General features: G+C 32.6%; 1 protein-coding gene across 3 annotated transcripts in view; it reads right to left on the bottom strand.

Moving 5' to 3' along the window:
* The window catches only part of LOC123546894 (uncharacterized), a 40,423-nt gene extending 19,076 nt beyond the window's left edge, over positions 1-21,347 (bottom strand). For 2 of the 3 annotated variants that reach the window (XM_045333530.2, XM_045333531.2), the window contains exons 1-2: positions 21,164-21,345; positions 3,234-3,356 (exon numbers count right to left, since the gene is read on the bottom strand). In XM_045333530.2, the coding sequence (XP_045189465.2) occupies positions 3,234-3,323 (90 nt within the window). In that variant the 5' untranslated portion in view covers positions 3,324-3,356; positions 21,164-21,345. Of the gene's footprint in view, positions 1-3,233; positions 3,357-21,163 lie in introns of all 3 variants that reach the window. The other variant, XM_045333529.2, reaches the window with a different exon arrangement.
* Positions 21,348-22,284: the final 937 nt, after the last annotated feature.

Below are 22,284 nucleotides of genomic sequence, written 5' to 3'. Positions count from 1 at the left end.
AAGCTATGGCGATGGAATTATATACTAAACGCGCACAACACGTATATAACTTAAACTTTCCTCTGTAGCTCAGTGCACTGGCAGCACAACCGTAAGGTTGTTGTTTCCAATCCCACCGGAAGCTTGATTCGGCATATAAAAGTACTATTAATCTTTCTAATTTGACTTTAATCGTGGTCCTTCAAACGTATGTTTCACATTGCACGTCCTGAGCAAATCTGTTCTTTCCAATTAATTTAATGGCATATAGTTGTGAACGTACATGCAACTAAGTTTTGTTTTGTATTTACCGTCTAATTTTAACGTTCGTTTCTTATTGCGTTAACTTAATATGTTTTTCGATTGTACAAACATTTAAAGAATAACATATACAAAGCTAATGTACGAATGAAAGCCTCTGTGCGAGAACAAACATCAAGGCTTTGAGACCAGTATGCATCCAGATCAGCATGGACATCCGTGCGGTCAGATCTGGATCCATACTATTGGCTTATCAGCAGCATACAAGTGTTGATAATGACAAACGAACACTACGGAAGTTGGAATTAACGGATAGTATGGATGTGCACTGATCAGGATACTTTTTGTTCGCAAAGCCCTACTTCTGGTTTTTTTGTTTTTTTTTGCACAGCGGCGCTTAAATTCTACATGTATTCTCATTCTGGCTATATAGGCTATTCTAGAATGGAAAAAAAACTACAGATCATACGCATCGTATTTTAAATGTTCGTGTCATTTCTTAATTAACATCTTTCTTTATTAAAACAGATTTGTTTTTTTACAAAACAGATATCTTGAAACGAAGGCCTATAACCAAAAAAAAAAAAAAAAAAAAAAAAAAAAAAAAAAAAAAAAAAAGAGTATTGAAACGAATGAAATATCGATCCTATTTAAAAATAAATAGAAAACGAAGTCATGCAACTGAAAATATTTAATTGAGTAGAATATTTCAAACATGTCACCACACTGCAAGTAAAATGAATTTATCACCTTAGTCAGATCGCGCAGACATTATCATAATAAAATTTCCTAACATGTAAAAAAAATGTAGGTCCCTTCGGTGAATTCACTATTTCAGAGTTAAAAGTTTCTCTAAATGCCGTACAGGTTCATTTACAGCCTTTGGAGAAGACAAATAGCAGACGTTAGTTGATTTTATGCATAAACATGAACACAGTAATAAGCGTGTGTTCAAATTACTGGATGACAAGAATGTGCTTTCACATAAAACTTTTTCATCAACTCTTCATTATGAATTCTTGGTGTGGCAGCGCAGATCAATAGATTTTGTTCAAAGATGTATAAATTATACTCTTTGAAAACTCCGCGATTCTCATGCTCGAAATTCGTTTTTCCTGCATTGAAAAGAAATCATCAGAATAACGCGTCCTTTTTAAGTTTGTGAATTTAACAAAGTTATGTAATGTAATTTTCATAAAAGTTATTTATAGATATAACGTATACAATTTATCGAAGTGTAAAATTAGGGATGCATGCATCGGTCGTAAAGAAGAGGATAGGCACAATAAGTAAACACTAGGACGATCGTACTTGAGCCGGCCAATTTGTTGCTAATTACCATACTCGGTAATAAACCAAACGGATTTCAGTGCTTCCAGCACTTAAAAGATCATTGCAGTAAAGAAAGGGAATGTTAAATCGGTAATTGTTCGATTGTGATGTGTACACTCCTTTTTTGGGGTGAACATGAAGATACGCGTTTAGTGTTTATTACAAAATTGTGTATCAAAGAGCTAATCAATCACAACCATTCTTGCTTATTCAGGCTGTTTGACACATTCACAATGTCCGTATCTAACAAAGCGCCATAAGAAATGTGCAAAAATGTAATCGCTTGCAAACAGTTTGTATTACTGACAAAACCAACTGACAAAACATAACATGGAGAGAGATTTTTTTTTGCATGTCGGCCAATGCACAGCGCTTACAATTACGATTTCTCAGCTCTATCTGGTGTAAAAATTTCGAACTGCAAATTAACATGTCACTAATATCGGTAACTCAATAACTGCCAATTACCATAATAAATAAGCAGAGTGTTATCGGCTTACAGTGTTCTTTTTTTTAAAAGCATAAATTATCGACGCCTTAAATAAAATCTTTAAACCATGAGTAAAGATATCATTAAATTCAGCAAATTATTTTCTTGTGTAAAAAAGGGATACTCTAAAAAGTGATTTTCATCAGGATGTGTGACAGCCTTAAGCCATTACTGGCTCTCAGACAAGACCGCATTTTGCTGTTTAAATTTCCAATGTAGCCAAAAGCATATTTGCACTCGCGCGAAAAGTACCACGGTATGCAAAATGTTGAATTTTGAAGACTTGATATTTTTACTAGTTGTGGTACGCATATGCCTGTGTTTGTATGTTATATGACCATTTCCTCGTCTTGTTAACAGTTGTTGTCCCTAGATGATTGAACTGTAACTGATAAAAAATCTTTGATTTCAAATGCAACACGAAATCTCCGTTCAGAAATCGGGGATTATTACATGATGTTATTGCAAAGAAAGTCAGACATAGATAATCCTAGTTGAAAATATGAATAAAAGACAGTATTTAATTTGGTGTTGAGTGTCTTTTAAAAAAGATATATGGCGGACGTTGAACATACTGAAGTGTGGATATATACAAATGGGAAGGACATAGTATACGTACAAGACGAAAACGATATGCAGACTATGCCTTCAATTGACATAAAATTGTCTTCAACAAATATTAGAATTTTTTTATAAAATATGTTTACTCGTTAAAATGTGCAATCTATCGCCTTTTATACGGTTTAGCTCTTACCCTGCTAAATTTCTATAATGAACTTGTCCATCTTTAAATTTTGACGTACCATTAACTGTTAAAAGGGGTGTTTACCAAAAAGATACTGACTGAATGGCGAACAGTGCAGACCATGATCAGACTGCACGGATGTGCAGGCTGATCTTGGTCTGCACTGGTCGCAAAGGCAGAATCATCTGCCCCCAGCAGGCTAAGGGTTAAACGCTTGAAAGCTCAGCTGATAATATGCTCATTATGCTGCCTGTTAAAGTGCCTACAATTGATTAAGATATTACCTTTGTTACTATGTGTGCACGACTTCGGATTCCTTGAACATATATATTCAGTTTATGCTACTTTATTTTAGTTCGATTTTGATGAAAACTTCAAGCTTAGTTAAATCATTCAGGTTAAATGCATTGTAAATAATATTCTTACCTGTGCCAGTTGATCATCTGTTAGTCTTGCAGTCAAACAGACACTTATGAAGGCGGACAGTACAAGGTTTATGCTCACAAATATGTTCATCTTTTCCCAGTAAATGTACGATTGTCAGTAAAACTGAAAATAGAGGGGAATTTTTATGTTCACAGATATGTTCATCTTTACAAAGTAAATGCACACTGAAAATAGAGCAGTTTATGCTCACAAATATGTTCATCTTTATAAAGAAAATGTACACCAAATATAGATCGACATTTTATGTTAACATATATTTTCATCTTTACCCAGTAAATTTAAGACATTGATATACATTAATATGCTTAAAATAAACTAGTAATTAACAAGTAAATGTATGTTAATTACACAGAGAAAGAGAGAAATACTCATTACTGACCAATTATTTGCAAAGGAAACTTTTTTATATATCTTAACATATAACAATTTTTATTCGTATGCAGATTATTTTTTATTATTTATTTTATGTACTACAGAGTTTCAACTTCACCTTAACGGATTCATTATAAAGTTTTCTCTGAGATACACGTATATGTATCATTTTTGAACAGATGAGTGATTCATGTTAAGGTAAAGTAATTAGCTAACATTGCTGGAACCGTCTATTTTAAATTAAAAACATATATCTATCAACCAGATTTCAGTGAGACGTGCTTGCTTCTACTTTACTAGTTTATCTCTTGTTTAATATGACAAATTTTGGCAAATATTTATTTTGCAAGAAAATAATCAGTTCTCAGGGAAATATAGCTTTTGTTTTACTGTGTTATATATTTTCAAATAGACAGAATCAGGCAAATATAAGTATCAAGTTTGATAAACCGAAAGTAATGGTATAACGTAATTTATCCGGATAAAGTAGAATAAAGCCTAGACACGGTATACGGAAATAAAAGTGTTTTATGAGTTAATGACAATTCGCGAGTAAATTTATTAAAACGGCAACATTAATATCTTTCTGAAGTATTTGACACGTTTGATAATTCCAAATAATGTCAACGTGTAATGTGCGGTCTCTTTGATCATGGGCAAATATCTCAAAAACAAGCATACGGGCCTAACATTTTATTTTACCATATTGTAGGCCATATTTCTATTTACGACTATGAGAAGTCTCGTGGAAAAAATACTGTTAGAGAGAACGTTATCAAATTTGTGATTTTCCCATAAAAGCCCATTATGAAAACTTGCACGAGGTTAAAAAAATTTCAAATCAGTCTAGCGAAAAATCAAGTACACGATCCTATATCTTTGTATATTCTGAAGTTTTGAAAAATCAGGATTTAATCAAGTTCTGCATTGTAGAAATGTTTTTCATCCTGATTCCATACACGCCGAAGTACCTTAAAATAGCAACAACAAAATTAAGAGAGATTCGTGCTTATATTTTACTTCTTTTTTGATAATTCATGCTTTACTCCTTTAATGCTTTTATTTTATTTTAACTGCTTTACACATTTTCAAGCCGATACAGCAGAATAAAAATTAATATAGCAAGAAAAGAAAGTTTCTCTGTTTTGGGTGCTTTGTACATGATTTTTTTCTAGCACAGACACACATAAAAAACATGTTTAACAATTAAAGAAAAACCCTTTATGTGACATTTGGTAATGGTTTTGCGTCTTTCACTAATTCATTTACGTCTTTGTTTAGACTTTATCATGTAACGTGTTCTTCAACGGTTGCAACTTAATCTATTACGACATGCAACAGTCTAATGTATTTTACTATCAAAGCTACTTTTACAAATAAGATATTATTTATGCTGCTGTAACGTGAAAGTTTACACCGTCTTCCTGTCTGTTAATATATGTTTTATGCATAGACAGCTAATGTGTACAACATGAAAACAACATCAAAGTTTCTTATCAATGTAAAAGTGAAGGCTGATACAGAATTTGTCTAAGTGTATGAGGAAACAAGCACACATTTTTATGGAAAGAAAACCAAATTTGTTGTAAATAATGTCCTTGGCTTTACATAACTTATATAACTATTGATGCTAATGTAGGCTGAGCCGTGTTGGTTCAGCAAAAATAACAAGTGTTCACACGAAGCGGTACATTGCTAATCAAATTTATCCATTTACTAGACTATTCACTGTCAGCCGTGATGTGCTGATCTATTTGGCGCTAAATTATTGATAAATGTATACACTTAGCGCTCACAAAACAGCATTTTCTGTGTTTGCTCTCATCCCTTTTCAACGCCAAATGTGTCTGAGGTGAAGGATTTGTAAACGAAGTACATCCGAATGGAAATGTCGCATAACATATATCCAGTAAATTGATACATCCAGAGCGCTTCTGTTGTAAATCATTCAGTTAACGAAGTTAGGTAAAACATATTTACAGGAAGTATAGAAGAGCAAATAATGGATTCATAATTGTTTTGGAAAAAATGCCTTTTCTATATTCAGTACGTTTTGTTTTTATTCTGGCTATTCTTGGTTTATTAGATCCAGTCGAACTTTTTTTCGTCTGTCAGCAGAAAACGAGTGTGTTTTGTTCCAAAATGAAAAACGGAAGGTGTCATTGCGTTGTCAACTCTCAAATGTTCTAGCATTTTGTCCTTAAAAGATTTCCAACAAACTCAGTTTTCTCAAAACATCTAAAGTTGAGAACTGTTTCTGCTAAAATCGTTGAAAAACTGCATCTTAGATTAACATTTTTGACAAGTCTTGCCGTTCAGTTTAACCCTTACCCTGCTATATTTCTATAATGGACTGGTCCATCATTCAATTTGGGCAATACCATTTATTATTCGAAGGGGTGTTTACTGAAAATTTACTGACTGAATAGCGAACAGTGCAGACCATGATCAGACTGCACGGATGTGCAGGCTGATCTTGGTCTGCACTGGTCGCAAAGGCAGAATTACTGCCGCCAGCAGGCAAAGGGTTAAAGCGTTTATTGCTAAAAAATGTTTCTGTCAAATATGATGGTACACTTGCATAGTTGCTCCTGTTAGACATCATGCCTTATTGTTACAAATTTGTTTAAACCTGAGCCAATCATTAAATTTCAAAAGTCTGTCAAGACATTTTGTATTTGCTGAACCAACAATTTAAATATGCTGTCAGTTTTCAAGTTGAGAATATTGATAAAGTCACTCTAGATATGCTTTTTTTATTTGTTTAAAATCATGAGAAATTACAATCCATAATTATGTACCTATGCGATTCTCTTATTAGAATGTTATTAAAGACTACTAATGGTGTCTTTACAAGACATACTTCCATGATACTTAATTACTCAGCCAATTAAAAGAAACAAAAATCGATTGTTTCATCGAATCAAATATTGCTTCGAATGCGCTTTATGACTATATGTTAAATCGCGAAAACATGTGAAAACGTAACTCTAATTATCCTACCAGTCCACAGAAAAAACAAACAAAACGAATGACAATTAAAATGCAAAGTGAAACATGATATTTTATAGCATTGCCAATTTTCATGTTTTCCTAACCTGGCATAAGTAGGTAAGTTTAGCAAAATGATGATGTCAAAGTTAGAAAAAAAAAATCATTCTTATTTTTGATTAAGCATGTCAGATTACGACAATAAGAATTTTATTTAATCATCCATTATTCCGCCTGTGACCAGGTTTCTACTTAGCAGAATTTGTTTCACATGTATTTGCTGGTGCTTTTACATGCACATAGTAACACAGTAGTTATAAATATATAGAGCTTATAGTAGAATAGGTATTGTAGAATCTGACTGAATAGTGCCTAAGACAATATCTACACATAGAACTGATGATAAGTTAATAAACAAAGGTCAAATTGGTAGAAGACTACCGGCTGTTTGGAGACAACCAATGTATATAAATGTTATTTTGTGTATCTACCGAGCTCTCAGTTTTTGTAGTGACGATTTATGGTCACGGATTTAAAACAATTCGCGAAACTATCAATAACAATTACTTCCGTTAAAGACTACTTCTTATTTTGCGGAAAACCCCTCAAGGGATGGAAGGAAAAATCGTCTAAATTAAATATACATAGTTCGCTGTGTCCAGTTTGATTGCTAATTTAATATCTACATGGGCATGTCTGACTATAAAAACAAATGAACGTTGTTACGTAATATGAATGCTTTCGATACCTTGCTTGAAATTTAAAATAACATAAAACATTCAAAATATCGTATAAATTATAAATATTACATCGTAAACCTTAATCACAATAATTTATTTAAGGAAGTAGTATACAATAGAATCCGAAAGTGCGCATGCCCAACTGGCAAAATATGTGAGAGTGTAAGACAGCATTGACGATACACAAAATGTGTTTTTATATCTATTCTTCTGGACAGTTACTTCTTTCCTACCTAGAGAGGAAATTTCCCTGGTAGGAGACCACTTTATCTTTCCATAGAGAAAAGACAAAATACACGTGCTCAGACTGACGTCATATTGTTACGTCATAGTGTATAAGAAAATTTTAATTCAAAATGTAACTGAAAATATTGCAATAATAAACACGGTAGGCAAGAAAAACACCTAACATGTCAGTTTGAGTAAGGCAGGTATTTTACAGTTTCTAATCTGATAATAACGGTTAAATAATGCTGAAATACTTATAAAGACACCGTAGGAACGCTAAAACGTTTTGGATTTGAATCATGCCAAAGATATAACTTGTTAATGGGAGCTCATTTTCAACTCATATTTCTGTGTTTGTCCACGTGATGGCAGTATATATCTTTGTACCAGTATAGCAAAATCGGAAATATCTAAGCTGGTGGTCTGAAAGAACGGATTCATTTCATTTTCATTGGCGGAACTTGTTAAAAATTCATATGACCATTGACTGCTATGAAGTTATTGTAAATAGCAATACTCAATAACATTTGTCAATTAATTCACTAATTGGTTGAATGCATCCTAATAATTTTACCATCATCAAATTTCATTGTTGACTTTTACTTTTTTTTCGTATCGGAACTATTTCATAAAACCTGAAATATGCTATTCAATTATAACAGAGTCCTATTACGAATTGCCCTTTAATTAGCAGCAATTAAAAGCATTGTAGCATTGTTAATGTCATTGAATTTCAGTCTCCGAGAAAATGTCAAATGTAATGTCATCATCAACGATATCATTCAAACTAGGCTTAATTTTATTCCTTAAAGAAGATGCAGGAAACAGTACATCTTGCAGCTTGCATCAGTCTGTGTTAAATCATTTATGTGACTTTGATCAAACACGGTCTGAAATATAAATCGTATACTGCAAGTGAACCATACTTAACACAACGCTTTTCAGGTAATAGTCCTCGCTTTGAGAATATAACTGTTACATATGAAGTGGTTGGTCAAGTTGTTCTACAATTGCCGTTATCTTATTGAGGATACTTATGTGTTACAAAATTATTTTAATTGGGGTGTTTACTGACGTTGGTCACACAACTAGTCTGGTTTGAAATACACTAAAGTTATTTCTGGTCGAAATGAACTTTTTGTTTTCTCTTTATGGTCCAGTATTAGACATATTTTAAGGTTAGTAAGGAATTGCAGGTACAACAATTTCAACACATTTAAGGCTTGAAGAGGCACAACTATCTGAAGAGAATGGCGTATATATAAAATACAAATAACATATGATTCGGAATGGAACACTACAGTTTGTTCAGGTAGTTCTTCACGTTTGGTTTTTTCTATTCTACAAAGTGGAACTTGATAAAACCTTTATTTCTCTAACTTAAGAATATGCTTACAAAATACTGCAAAGAAGAAATAAGGTTGTATGCTTCTATGCTAGACTAGTTTGAAATTATGTAGCTCTCACAAGTATTCATAATGACAAAATCACAATTTTGAAGACGTTTTGGAGACACTTTTATTGGAGGTTATCCAGATATATCACCTTAAAAGATCTAAAGGCCTCGTCTTTACACGAAATCAGTATGTCAATTTCAAATTCAAATTAGCCAAATCGGGTTTCAAATATATATTACAGTTATGAAGTTAAAAGTTATCGTTTTTAAATTCAAAAAATGTTCAAAGGTGGCGTCACAGCACATGTTTATTTCGGAAAAGATGTGTTCTTTGTAGAATGCCGAGAGCAATCAAGCATTTTGACCTAAAAATCTTCCGCCGTTTAGACGAATTGATTTATATTGTTTTGCAGAAAACATTAGGATTGTAATTATTCATCTATGAAATCGAGACAGGTATGTAATTTTCGATTCAAATGCTTCGTTTTGTTTTGAATGTAAACTTAGCGACACAAAAACTGGGTAGATATACGAATATGAATTTGAAACGTATATATCTTAAAATTCATGTCTGCTCAATTTTACACCATTTGTATATATTTATTACAGTCAAAAGATTCACAAGCATTGTGTAAGACATAATTTAAAAGTATAAATAATCAAATATTATGGTTAAGCATGGTACTAAAATCAATTGTTGAGTTCAGAAATACGATGCTAACAAAATTTTATTAAGGAAAACAAACTGAAGCCTTCCTTCATTACCTAACACTGTAAAATATTTCCCTGTTGATATAGTGAGATTCAAATTTAGCAACCATTAAAACTTATATTTTTCATTTTATGTCTGCAAATTATAGGGACATTCTATATTTTATGACCATTAAAATTTTATTCACTGTGTCATTCTTTTAAAACATAGTAGAGAAAAAAACCCACCGAACACGAAAAACTATTACAATCTAAATATACAGAAGTTTCGCCGAAAGGCTTCATTAGGGTAATGCATAAATAGCGGAACTGAATAGTGGATTGTTTTATTTTAAAACGGAACTTTTTGTTATGTTATAAATGTCATTTTATGTAAGCATAACCCTATAATTGTACGGCAGTCTGCATACATAAACGCAGCAATGCTTAAAAATGAATTCAAGTTACAGGATTTTTTCTTATAAGACAACTATTGCTCTTATTTATATTTAAAGTTTTAAACTGGATATACTGTAAAATTAAAGACATTCATCTTCTTTATATAGCCAGAACGGAGTTCTGTTTATAAGGCATGCTTGCCAGGTAACTTATCAAAACTCCTACAGATTACCTACACCCATTCTTAGTTCAGTAGAAAACATATATCGCAACTATTACCATTGGTATTTTGTTCTCAACTGATGTATGTTTTAAGCAATAACAAACATGCTAGCACAAGGCACTTTTGTAAAGTCAAGTATGTTCTAAAGCAACGTATTTGTACTGCATCTAGTTTGCCCTAAGGAAATATGTTTATACTGCATCACGAATATCTGTATTTTTCGGAACTGGTTCTTAAACATAGAGCAAACTGTGTACTTCAGAAGAATTAGATTTATTTCTATAAATCCCTATATTGACCAAACCTAAAAGACAACAATAGTTATATTATCAGATCGGAAAATTGAAAGGTTACTTAGGAAAATTATTATACTAATAATAATTATAAATTGCAAGAGATATTTTCGATGAAATATGCAGACAAGTTTAAATCCCATCATGCTGGACACGACTGATTCTGCGACGCTGATGTCGGTAAGGCCTAAACAATTCTTTGTTTCCGGTAACATGCTAAAAAAATTAGGGTAGGTAGGTCGGAATTTTTTTTGTTTTTTTTTTTGGATATTTTTGTATTAAGGGAGATTTTTCGGAAATTACTTTTGTGTCAAAAAATGAATACAAATAAGGGTGCCTTTAGAGCACCAGTAAGTTGATTTCTAACATCACTGGCCATGTTTAAAGCATAAAAAGTGCAGTTTTGCAATTTTTGTTAAAAAGTTGAAAAAAAGAATTCTCCAAGGCCATAAAAACATTTAGGTTCGGGCCAAAAATTTAGGGTAGGTCGGGATACCGGAAACAAACATTTTTTTACGCCTAATTATATATTTAAGTATATGATATCTTCATAAGCACGTTTCATAGATAGATACTTTATTTAAATCCATTGCATTTATAAATACACGAGGATAATAACACACAATAATACATGATGAACAAACAGTGTGAAAACATGTAACATTTAAATAAAGATCATTTGCCATAAATATCTTTTACTACATAATGCGCGTAACAGTGAAAATATATCGACATAATCAGTGAGTTCAGTCCATTTAAGTACAGTTTTATGTGTTTCTGGACACTTAAATAGATAGTACTATTAACATCATAATATTAAAATTGAAGTTTAACTACCTATATGTTATTTTGTATACTATAACATTTAACGTTTACATAAACTAATGACTGTAAACTAATTTCAATTACTTTTAAGTTATTCTATTCATGTTAACAGTATCAGAACCGGAGAAGGTCACGTAATGACCAATATAATCTATGCCTTATTTCACATATCACTATGAGCAATAAGGACATTAATTTCCATATAATGTAGAATCTCTTAAGACAAATGCATGATAAATAAACATTCCTAAATTTCTTATGATTTTCTTATTGTCTGACTGGATAAGTTCAACAAACTTCATATACGTACAACAGTTGAAACGCGTGTTCCCGAAACGTTTTAGTTCCAGATAACCGATATTTGACTTAAAATGCTATTTTGCGCACGTATTTTGAGACGGGACTTGAAAATGTCTACGAAATAGCCGGAATTTTGAGATGAGATAGCGGGTCCGAGATATAGAGTTTCCGAAAGTTATACCTGTGTTTTATTACGACGTGAACCCCTTTAGACATAATTTTTATCCATTTAATAAAATAAAAGATTTACCCTAATGCTTATATAGAAAACTTAATGTCACTAGTTTCAAAGGTAAAACAGCAAGTAGTAGGAATGAGTCATAGCTTGTTTCAGATATACCTGAGGAAATAGTTCAATATCCGGCAATTTTACTAAAATACAAATGGAGTTTAGTAACGTAAATGTTTTACTCTGTTGATTATATAAGAAAATTAATGTTACTATCTTCAGTGGTTTTGGTAAACTGGTAAAACGATCAAAACATAGGAATTAGCCATAGCTTCAAACTTTTTGAGACAGTTTGGTATTCTGCATTTTTACTAAAAATACGAAATTCAATGTAGTTTATTTTATCAATACTAAGTCTTAGGAGCTTCTTCAATTTCACTTGAGTCTTGGCCTGTTCAATGTGTTGTGTAGGCTAAAACCGGCTGTTCAGTTAAACAGTGGCAATCATGGAACTATCATCGTAATTGTTTATTAATGATTCTGTGAAAGAGAAATGTGTGCTCTAATGATTATAGATTTGTTTTATTTTTTTTTAATAATATGACAAATACGCGTATCAGATTTTCACAGCCTGATATTTATTATGGGAATAAACAACACAGAATAGGCATTCAATAAATGAACAATTGATTTAAATAAATGATAGAATACTCCTAGATTTGATTACAGCCATGAATGGGGAATAATTAAACAAGGTATAACTAAAGGTCAATTTACAACATCGCGCCCATGGAGCAGAATAATCAACAGTCGATTTTAGACATTGCAATACAAGGAGAGCCGAGTCGCAATTAAAGACTGAAAATAAATCTAAAAACGTAGAAACAGAATGTTATGAATAAGATATTTGAGCCGCACCATGAGAAAACCAACATAGTGGGTTTGCGACCAACATGGACCCAGACCATTCAGGATCCATGCTGTTCGCTAACAGTTTCTCAAATTCCAATAGGCTTTAAAAGCGAACAGCATGGAGCCTGACCAGACTGCGCGGATGCGCAGGCTGGTCTGGATCCATGCTGGTCGCAAACCCACTATGTTGGTTTTCTCATGGCACGGCTCATTTCATGATTAAATCTGATCAATGGCAGCTTTGCACTTCATTTGCTCACACTGCGCTGTTATGTTCCATAACTTACAGGAGTTATATCCGAAGAAAATCAACTACAACAACTCTCGCCACCACCCTCCCCCCATCCCCGACCTACACACACATACACACGCACTAATGTGAACTTATTAAATTTGTACTGTTGGAAGATCCACTGGAATCCTAAAACATGGCAAAGCAATATCAGACTCAGTTTAAATATACTTATGACGGAACTAAAAGAACTATTTAAATGTTGATTGAAATAGCAATAGATGCATAAAACATAAGAGAAGCAGTCTGTTAAGCCATTTCAAAGTAGTAATACAGATTTGTAAAAGACTTTCAGTAACTCTGACAAGAAAAATTAGAACTTTGTATTTATGAAAACGTTTCATTTTTTTCTACAACACATAAAAAGATTTAAGTTATGTGTTTAAAACCGGCGTTTTCCAAACTGTTTACAAGAATTTATAGCTTTCTTTTTGTGAAAATATCCATTTATATCTGGTGGCCATGCATGCTTGTTCCAGTCTCATCTATCAGAGGTTCATCAAAATCCCACGGTAGACCTCTAATATGCGAGAATGGCTTGTTCAGAACATCGTTAAACGCAACTAAAATGCAAAACTTGCTATAACAGAAACATTGGAACTATTTTTATCCATTAGGAAGGGCTTTATGTGTATTGCATTTTTGGTATGAGAATTGATCTTATAATGTTGCCGAATAGAAACTGCCTGTTCAAATCACTGACAAAATTTGCCTTATTGCTTAAAGATATTTATCCAGGCTATTTAAGTTTTACCCCTACTTATTACATTGTATACATGTTTCGTTATGATACGAGCTAAAGGTGGTACTAACGTTTTCAAATTCAACTCTACAGTTCTTTTTCGGTGTGAAATGATAGCTAAGTGCTCCAGTTTATTAAATATGATTATGTTTGTAAAGACAGAAAGTTCTGATATCTGAAACGAAATGGACAACTCCTGCATTGCCATCTTTCATTAATTGATAGTTATGGTCTATATTGAAAGTCTGCACACGTAATACTTTCAGTAGAGTAAAGTGTACATGTAAGTTTTAGACTGCTTTAAACACAAGAGCTTATACTGAACATCTAAGACTAATCGTAATAAATTTCTGATTGAAAGAGAAGCACATGCTCTTTACTATAAGCCTACCTGAAAGAAATTATGAAATATTTTATACTGTAACTAAACCCGTTTAACATTTTCCATCAATATTTTTCCACTAACGAATGCACTCAATGCAGGTGATGATTGTTTTAATAATTTAATGGATTTTCTTGCTATAATGCTAAATAAGAGGCCCCGACAGATTTGTTTCAAAAGGTGTAAAAAGTTTCAGTTATTAATTGGTGTGAAATTCTTAAGTTATCCGCTTACATTCTTAGCAACAATAAATAAGACATCTTACAATTTGTTTAAGGTAGTGGACCCGTAAATAAGTCGGAAAAGTGCGCATTCTTTTTATGCTATTTCGGCGATTTTCGGAAAGCAATGAGCAGGCAGAGCTTAAACTGCGTCCAAAAAATGCCGAAATTTTTACGAGAAAATATAGTGATACGGAAATTGCAGAGTGTCATTAGTGATCCACTTTCTTAAAATAATAATGAAGTACTGCTAAACAGTCAGTGAATTTGTTTCAAAATGAGTAAAGCATCTATAAAAGTATTCATAATGATGAAATGAAATGATGAATTTAACAACTTTCTACGTATTTGTTACAAATATGTTATAGAAAAAGTGGAAACTCCACAGGTCGCTCATATCATTAGTTTAACGTTTTTATACTCTCTCGTTGTTGGATTTCAATTTCATTTCATTTTTTTTTTGTTAAACAGCGCATGTTGTTTATTTTTTAGTTACAAATAAAACAGGCACCGCCCAATTTGTCTCTGATGTTGCCAATTGAACGATTTGGAGAGTATGGTATGTGCCGGACGATTTCGAATTTTTTTTTATCCACGCGGTTACAAAACAGGCGAACACCAGGTGGCATTTTCATATCTGACAGGGACCGGGTGGCGCTTTTTGGAATATACAAATAACCGGACAGACATGTTTTGAGTCAGGTGAATTTTTAACCAGGCGAGTTTTTGGGGCTTCCTCAAATAATCGCTGTCCATTGGCAGTTCGCCGTTTGTGACTGGGAGTTAATGATATATTGTATTAATTTTCGCCAAAAAAACTATTTATTTACTTTTCCGTTAAATACTATCATGCAGTAAATTCCGGGAGGTCAAAATCGTGCAAAAGTATCAATGGAAACCGAGATTTTTTTATATGAAACAAAAACCTGTACTGAAATAGTGTAGTTTCATTTCACACGTAACATATTACATTACTTTTATCATACTCCATTCAGGCTAATATTACTTTTTCAGATATTTGATTTAGTGCTAAACGCGTGCTCACTTGCTCATAATGACAAAATGAAACAGTAGATCAGCTTTTGCACTTAGGTGACGATTCCCTCTATATCATAAATTGTGAACATTTTTTTATACTTTTCCATACAGATATTGAATGAAAGTGTCCCTTATATTTAGATTCGGTTGAGATCGCAGTTTGTGAATTATTTTATATGTTTTCAACGTTTACTGAAAAATCAAACATTCGTATGGGTGTTCATGTTACTTGTATGATTTCAAGAGGTTTCATGGAAATAGGAACGTTTATATAAGAACAAATTCTAAATCACCAGAGGTCATAATTCCGAGACAAACTAGGGAACCATGGTAGACCTCTGGTATTCGAGAATGCTGAGAACACGGAAGTGAATGTCAAAGACAGATAACCTATATTAGTTATTGACATTCTACTGCACAGTTTATAATAGACTTAGTCTAAATATATATATGAATATAACGTCCCATTTTTTGATACGCGTAAGTACAAGGATACAAAGTAGTAAGCGAAGACTCTTTCAACTGAAGCACTAGTCACTGCATGGCACAGCATATTGACTAGTAAAGTTCAAAAGTAGAAAAGTTGTTTGCATCCAAATAAATCACATCGAGAAAAGACATCTTTCTAATAATCAATTAATGTATGGAATATACAGTTTAATTAGTCCAGAGTAAAATTAAATACTATTACCTAAGTTTCTTTATCTTAATTTCTTTCAATCTATATGTTTATAAATATTTATTCTTAAAATGTAGTGTACCACTGGATAAGAAACATAATGGGTACACTTTCACATAATATAGATATCATTATGATTATTATTATTATTATTTCTATTCTTCTTATAAGTAATAATATTAATAATTATTATTATCATCATTATTATTATTACTATTGTTATTACATGTATGTTAAATCTAGTTGACTGTCATTTTCACAGTTTTTCTGTGCAGTGATATACATTTGATGACAAGCTATATCTTTTTTTTTATTATTTATTTATCAACATAAATGAACGTTTCAATAAACTCTCACAGAAATGTGTTGTTTCAAATCTCTCTTAACATATGCCAACACATAATAAGTAATATCATTTTACAATTCAATTCTCGTCTTTCCTTAAAAAATATCTTATCTTTAATTAATTACTTCAAATATAGAAAATACTCAAAAATGTTTGTAACTTTTCTAAATATGTAAATGAATTGTGTTTAAAGAGCTACATTCATAATTAAATATTATGCAGTGACAATTGATTGTTAAAACAATCTTCCTTTTTTTTTACCGGTAGAACACGGTTATAATTGTGTTTAATGTTAAGTACTGTAAATACATATAAACGTATTGATTTTATGTTTACATAAACTATGTGTAGCAATTTTTTTTTATTTTCAGATATGAAGTTTAGGTCTAGTATACCTTTTAAATGATGAAATATTAGAACTGATATTTGTTTCCATCCATTTTGTTTGGTAAGAACGCATGTCTTTATCTTAACAATATAATATAATACAATGTAATATCCGGTATTTAAATGTTTGGTATATTGTTAAGTTGATGCTGCTGTGGTCTCTGTCTTCAAAATTAAATTACAGGCTTCAATAATACATTTTCTTCCCTTTCCATTCAGCATTTTATCTGCAGTTTAAGACTAGCTGTTCGTTCCTCTGGTCGTTAATCATGATTGTAACAATTAGCTACCATTTCGACACGAAATAGCTTACTCATTATTTATTACGCTTTGAATTACATTATTAAGACACGGTATTTTGTTTTCCATCATACAATTGATGTATTTACCACAAAATTTATGCTAAATGTAACATTAATGGTAAATTGTTGGAAATTATTGAAGGCAACAAACCATAGAAAGATGGTAATTATTTCAGGAACTTAAACAACATTGTCCCGAATCTCGTGTAAGCTATGTCTGCGAATTGTAAGCATCATTAGTGAAGTTTACAGTTAGCAATTCTACATTAATATTTCATATATTTGGCAGTTATAATAGATTTAATTATTTGATCTTGCTATCAATTTGTCAGACTAGCTTTTAAGCGTTACAACTTCTCGCTATAAATTGATTGTTCAATGCACAATGGAATAGCAAAATGAATTTGTACCGTTAAGTGATGGCTCATATTTTTGTTAGGTTTTCAGATCATACGTCGACTTTTCAATTTGGCGGACTGATGGAGCAGCACACAAATAGCCCCTATTGACATTATGTCAGGCACAGACACCCATCGATGCTCGCAAGTGGTTGTGATTATTTTTTCTTATATGACGACTAGAGCGAAACTAGAATCAGAATAGGTGAGGGCACAATGGGATGACATTTTATATGACGACTTGAGCAAAACTAGAATCAAAGTAGTTGAGGGCAAGACATTGGGATGACATCTTTATATGACGACTTGAGCGGAACTAGAATCAAAATAGGTGAGGGCAAGACATTGGGATGACATTTTTATATGACGACTTCAGCTAAACTAGAATCAAAATAGTTGAGGGCAAGACATTGGAATGACATTTTTATATGACGACTTGAGCAAAACTAGAATCAAAATAGGTGAAGGCAAGACATTGGGATGACATTTTTATATGACGACCTGAGCAAAACTGAAATCAGAAGAGGTGAGAGGCTAGTGGTTTGGAAAATATTTTCATATGACGACTTGAGCAAAACTAGAATCAAAATAGGCAAGGGCAAGACATTGGAATGACATTTTTATGACGACTTCAGCAAAACTGATATCAGAAGAGGTGAGGGGATAGTGGTTTGGAAAATATTTTCATATGACGACTTGAGCAAAACTAGAATCAAAATAGGTAAGGGCAAGGCATTGGGATGACATTTTTATATGACTTGAGCAAAACTGAAATCAGAAGAGATGAGGGGTTAATGGTTTGGAAAATATTTTCATATGACGACTTGAGCAAAACTAGAATCAAAATAGGCAAGGGCAAGACATTGGAATGACATTTTTATGACGACTTCAGCAAAACTGATATCAGAAGAGGTGAGGGGATAGTGGTTTGGAAAATATTTTCATATGACGACTTGAGCAAAACTAGAATCAAAATAGGTAAGGGCAAGGCATTGGGATGACATTTTTATATGACTTGAGCAAAACTGAAATCAGAAGAGATGAGGGGTTAATGGTTTGGAAAATATTTTCATATGACGACTTGAGCAAAACTAGAATCAAATTAGGTGAGGGCAAGACATTGGGATGACATCTTTATATGACGACTTGAGCGGAACTAGAATCAAAATAGGTGAGGGCAAGACATTGGGATGACATTTTTATATGACGACTTCAGCTAAACTAGAATCAAAATAGTTGAGGGCAAGACATTGGAATGACATTTTTATATGACGACTTGAGCAAAACTAGAATCAAAATAGGTGAAGGCAAGACATTGGGATGACATTTTTATATGACGACCTGAGCAAAACTGAAATCAGAAGAGGTGAGAGGCTAGTGGTTTGGAAAATATTTTCATATGACGACTTGAGCAAAACTAGAATCAAAATAGGCAATGGCAAGACATTGGAATGACATTTTTATGACGACTTCAGCAAAACTGATATCAGAAGAGGTGAGGGGATAGTGGTTTGGAAAATATTTTCATATGACGACTTGAGCAAAACTAGAATCAAAATAGGTAAAGGCAAGACATTGGGATGACATTTTTATATGACTTGAGCAAAACTGAAATCAGAAGAGATGAGGGGTTAATGGTTTGGAAAATATTTTCATATGACGACTTGAGCAAAACTAGAATCAAAATAGGCATGGGCAAGACATTGGAATGACATTTTTATGACGACTTCAGCAAAACTGATATCAGAAGAGGTGAGGGGATAGTGGTTTGGAAAATATTTTCATATGACGACTTGAGCAAAACTAGAATCAAAATAGGTAAGGGCAAGGCATTGGGATGACATTTTTATATGACTTGAGCAAAACTGAAATCAGAAGAGATGAGGGGTTAATGGTTTGGAAAATATTTTCATATGACGACTTGAGCAAAACTAGAATCAAATTAGGTGAGGGCAAGACATTGGGATGACATTTTTATATGACGACTTGAGCAAAACTGAAATCAGAAGAGGTGAGGGGCTAGTGGTTTTGAAAATATTTTCATATGACGACTTGAGGGCAAGACATTGGGATGACATTTTTTATGACGACTTGAGCAAAACTGAAATCAGAAGAGATGAGGGGCTAGTGGTTTGGAAAATATTTTCATATGACGACTTGAGGGCAAGACATTGGGATGGCATTTTTATATGACGACTTGAGCAAGTCATTTGGAAGACATATTTTTATATGACTTGAAACTAGAATGACAAATGATGAGTAGCAAACCATTTGGATGACATTTTTATTGATCACTTGAGCGGAATTAGGATCAAAAGAGGCGGGGGTAAGCCATTTGAAAAACACATTTTATATGACGACGCAAGCGGACTTAGAACCAAAATAAGCGAAGGGAAAGTAAGTAATTTGGAAGACAATTTGTTACCTGACGACTCGAGCGAAACAGACACAAAAGAGGCGATTGGCAAGTGATTTGAAGTGAACGGCCTTTAACATCCGGTCATTGAAGTCTCATGGTGCATTTGTAGTACACAATGAAAGCTTCTTAGCCCGAGAATCTTTCCTTTATACCGGTTTAACAGATAGCTATAGGTGTGGAAAGCTATCTTTGTTTTACTGCTAACCCTGTGGTAACGCACTCTGTTTTAATTCTTGTAAAATCCCCTGTAATTAGGATAGCTTGATATATTTGATTTTAAATTCAATAAACCAGTTTCTTGTCTAATATTCTTTAAATTTTGCATAAGATGCTTTGAATATTTTAAATGATAAGTAATGGATTTGTGCTTTAAATGCAATAACATTTAGAGCGGATGGACATAAACAGCAGAATTTTGATAATAATAATAAAAAATAAATAAATAAAAAATAATAATACTGGGTCTTTGAGGTATAAATATTTGGAAGCTGATAGACAGAAAAAATTGATGAAAGGCAAATAATTTTAATAAATGCCATTTTCTTTAAACAATCATAGTTACAGAAGGAAAATAAGGCTTTAATTTTGTGATCTTTGATATAATATTTATGTGTGTTTTCTGGTTTGTTTGTTTGTTTGTTTTGGGTTTTACGCCGTTTTTCAACAGTATTTCAGTTATGTAACGGCGGGCAGTTAACCTAACCAGTGTTCCTGGATTCTGTACCAGTACAAACCTGTTCTCCGTAAGTAACTGCCAACTTCCCCACATGAATCAGAGGTGGAGGACTAATGATTTCAGACACAATGTCGTTTATCAAACAGTCACGGAGAACAGTGTGTTTTCTGGTATGAAATAAGTATAAGCACACGTTTGTAACTTCTACTTAGTTGTAATATGAACTACTAAAATTTTCCAAGAAACAAAATTATATCAGATCACATTATTCAGAAAAACCAAATTGTTGAACAAACTTATTTCAATAAACACAGATTTTGTCTTGCGTTTAAGAACCCCATGTTTCAATCACTTAGTACTTTCATAGCTGCAATATTTACCTGCTTAAACTGATTTACAAAGAGCACTGTCGCATCTAAAATAAAATCTATTTCTAAATAACATATTTTATCAAATTATATATTTTATTAATAAAACTAAATAACATACCTTTTCGAAGATGCGAAAAAATCTGTTGTATTGCTTTTCTCCAAATACGTTTATATTGCAATCTATATATAGGGATTAACAGCGTAGGTAATCACACATTCCATTGTAGAATATTGTTTCCAACATTTTAGAGTAAAACCGTCATCAAAATGGGCGTCTCTTCTCTCGCGCGCTTTCAATAGCGAATCACGTGGTCTAGCGCATGCGCCATTAATAATGGATGATACAAATGCGATGTAAAATGTTACTTAATCCCCATGGAAACGGTTTCAATTCACTTATGGAATAAATGGTAAAGGCAAATGAGTAAGAACCGAAAGGCTTGTCGGACTGAATAATTTCATTACGCAGTAAGAATCACTTGTCAAGAGTTGCCATTCAAACAAGTGTACAGCTTTGTTTGGGATTTGTCTATAATTTTGATTATTACGTTTGAACAAGCTCGCTATTAGAGAGTATCTGCTGACAACACTATTCTCTTATTTCATGCATGTAGAACTTTTCATAAATAAGAAATAGTTAGAAATATTTGTTGGCGATTTTTTTCTCATTTCTGAGCATCAATAATATCCTCACAGTATCGCTATGGTACACTGACTTTTAACTTGAAGCCATTGATTTAAATTTTGAATATTGAAGATACACTGCAGAAACCTTTAAAAGATAAAATATCTTTGTTACCAGTTTACCAGAACCGTTACCAATATCAGGTAATATGCCCAGCAAGAAAAATATACTGCGCGCATTAAAGTCATTTTTTTAACAATAGGAGGGCAAGAAATTAACGTGCATTTTGAGCAGTACACTGTCACATTTAAGTTATTTATTCAAATATTTGTCGTATTATTGCAAAAATTACATGAATAAAGAATGTGCTAAGGCACAATTAGAGGCTTCATATTCTTAATATTAGACTTTTATTAAACACATTTACGATCCATTGTCAAAACAGATTAATGGACTACCTATGTCTCAATATGTCAAATGTCAGTGATATTAATAATGCATTTCGTGAAAAAAAATCTTTTATAACTTTTTTTTTCATGTTAATACAATTGTCAAATTCTGTCTTGAAGCTTAATAGGATATGCTGATTTGCTAAATACAACTGCTGTTGTAAA

This window comes from Mercenaria mercenaria, chromosome 9 (genome assembly GCF_021730395.1).
Source record: "Mercenaria mercenaria strain notata chromosome 9, MADL_Memer_1, whole genome shotgun sequence".
NCBI lineage: Eukaryota > Metazoa > Mollusca > Bivalvia > Venerida > Veneridae > Mercenaria > Mercenaria mercenaria.
Note: the sequence above shows the minus strand (reverse complement) of the source record. Positions and strands in the feature narration are given on the sequence as shown.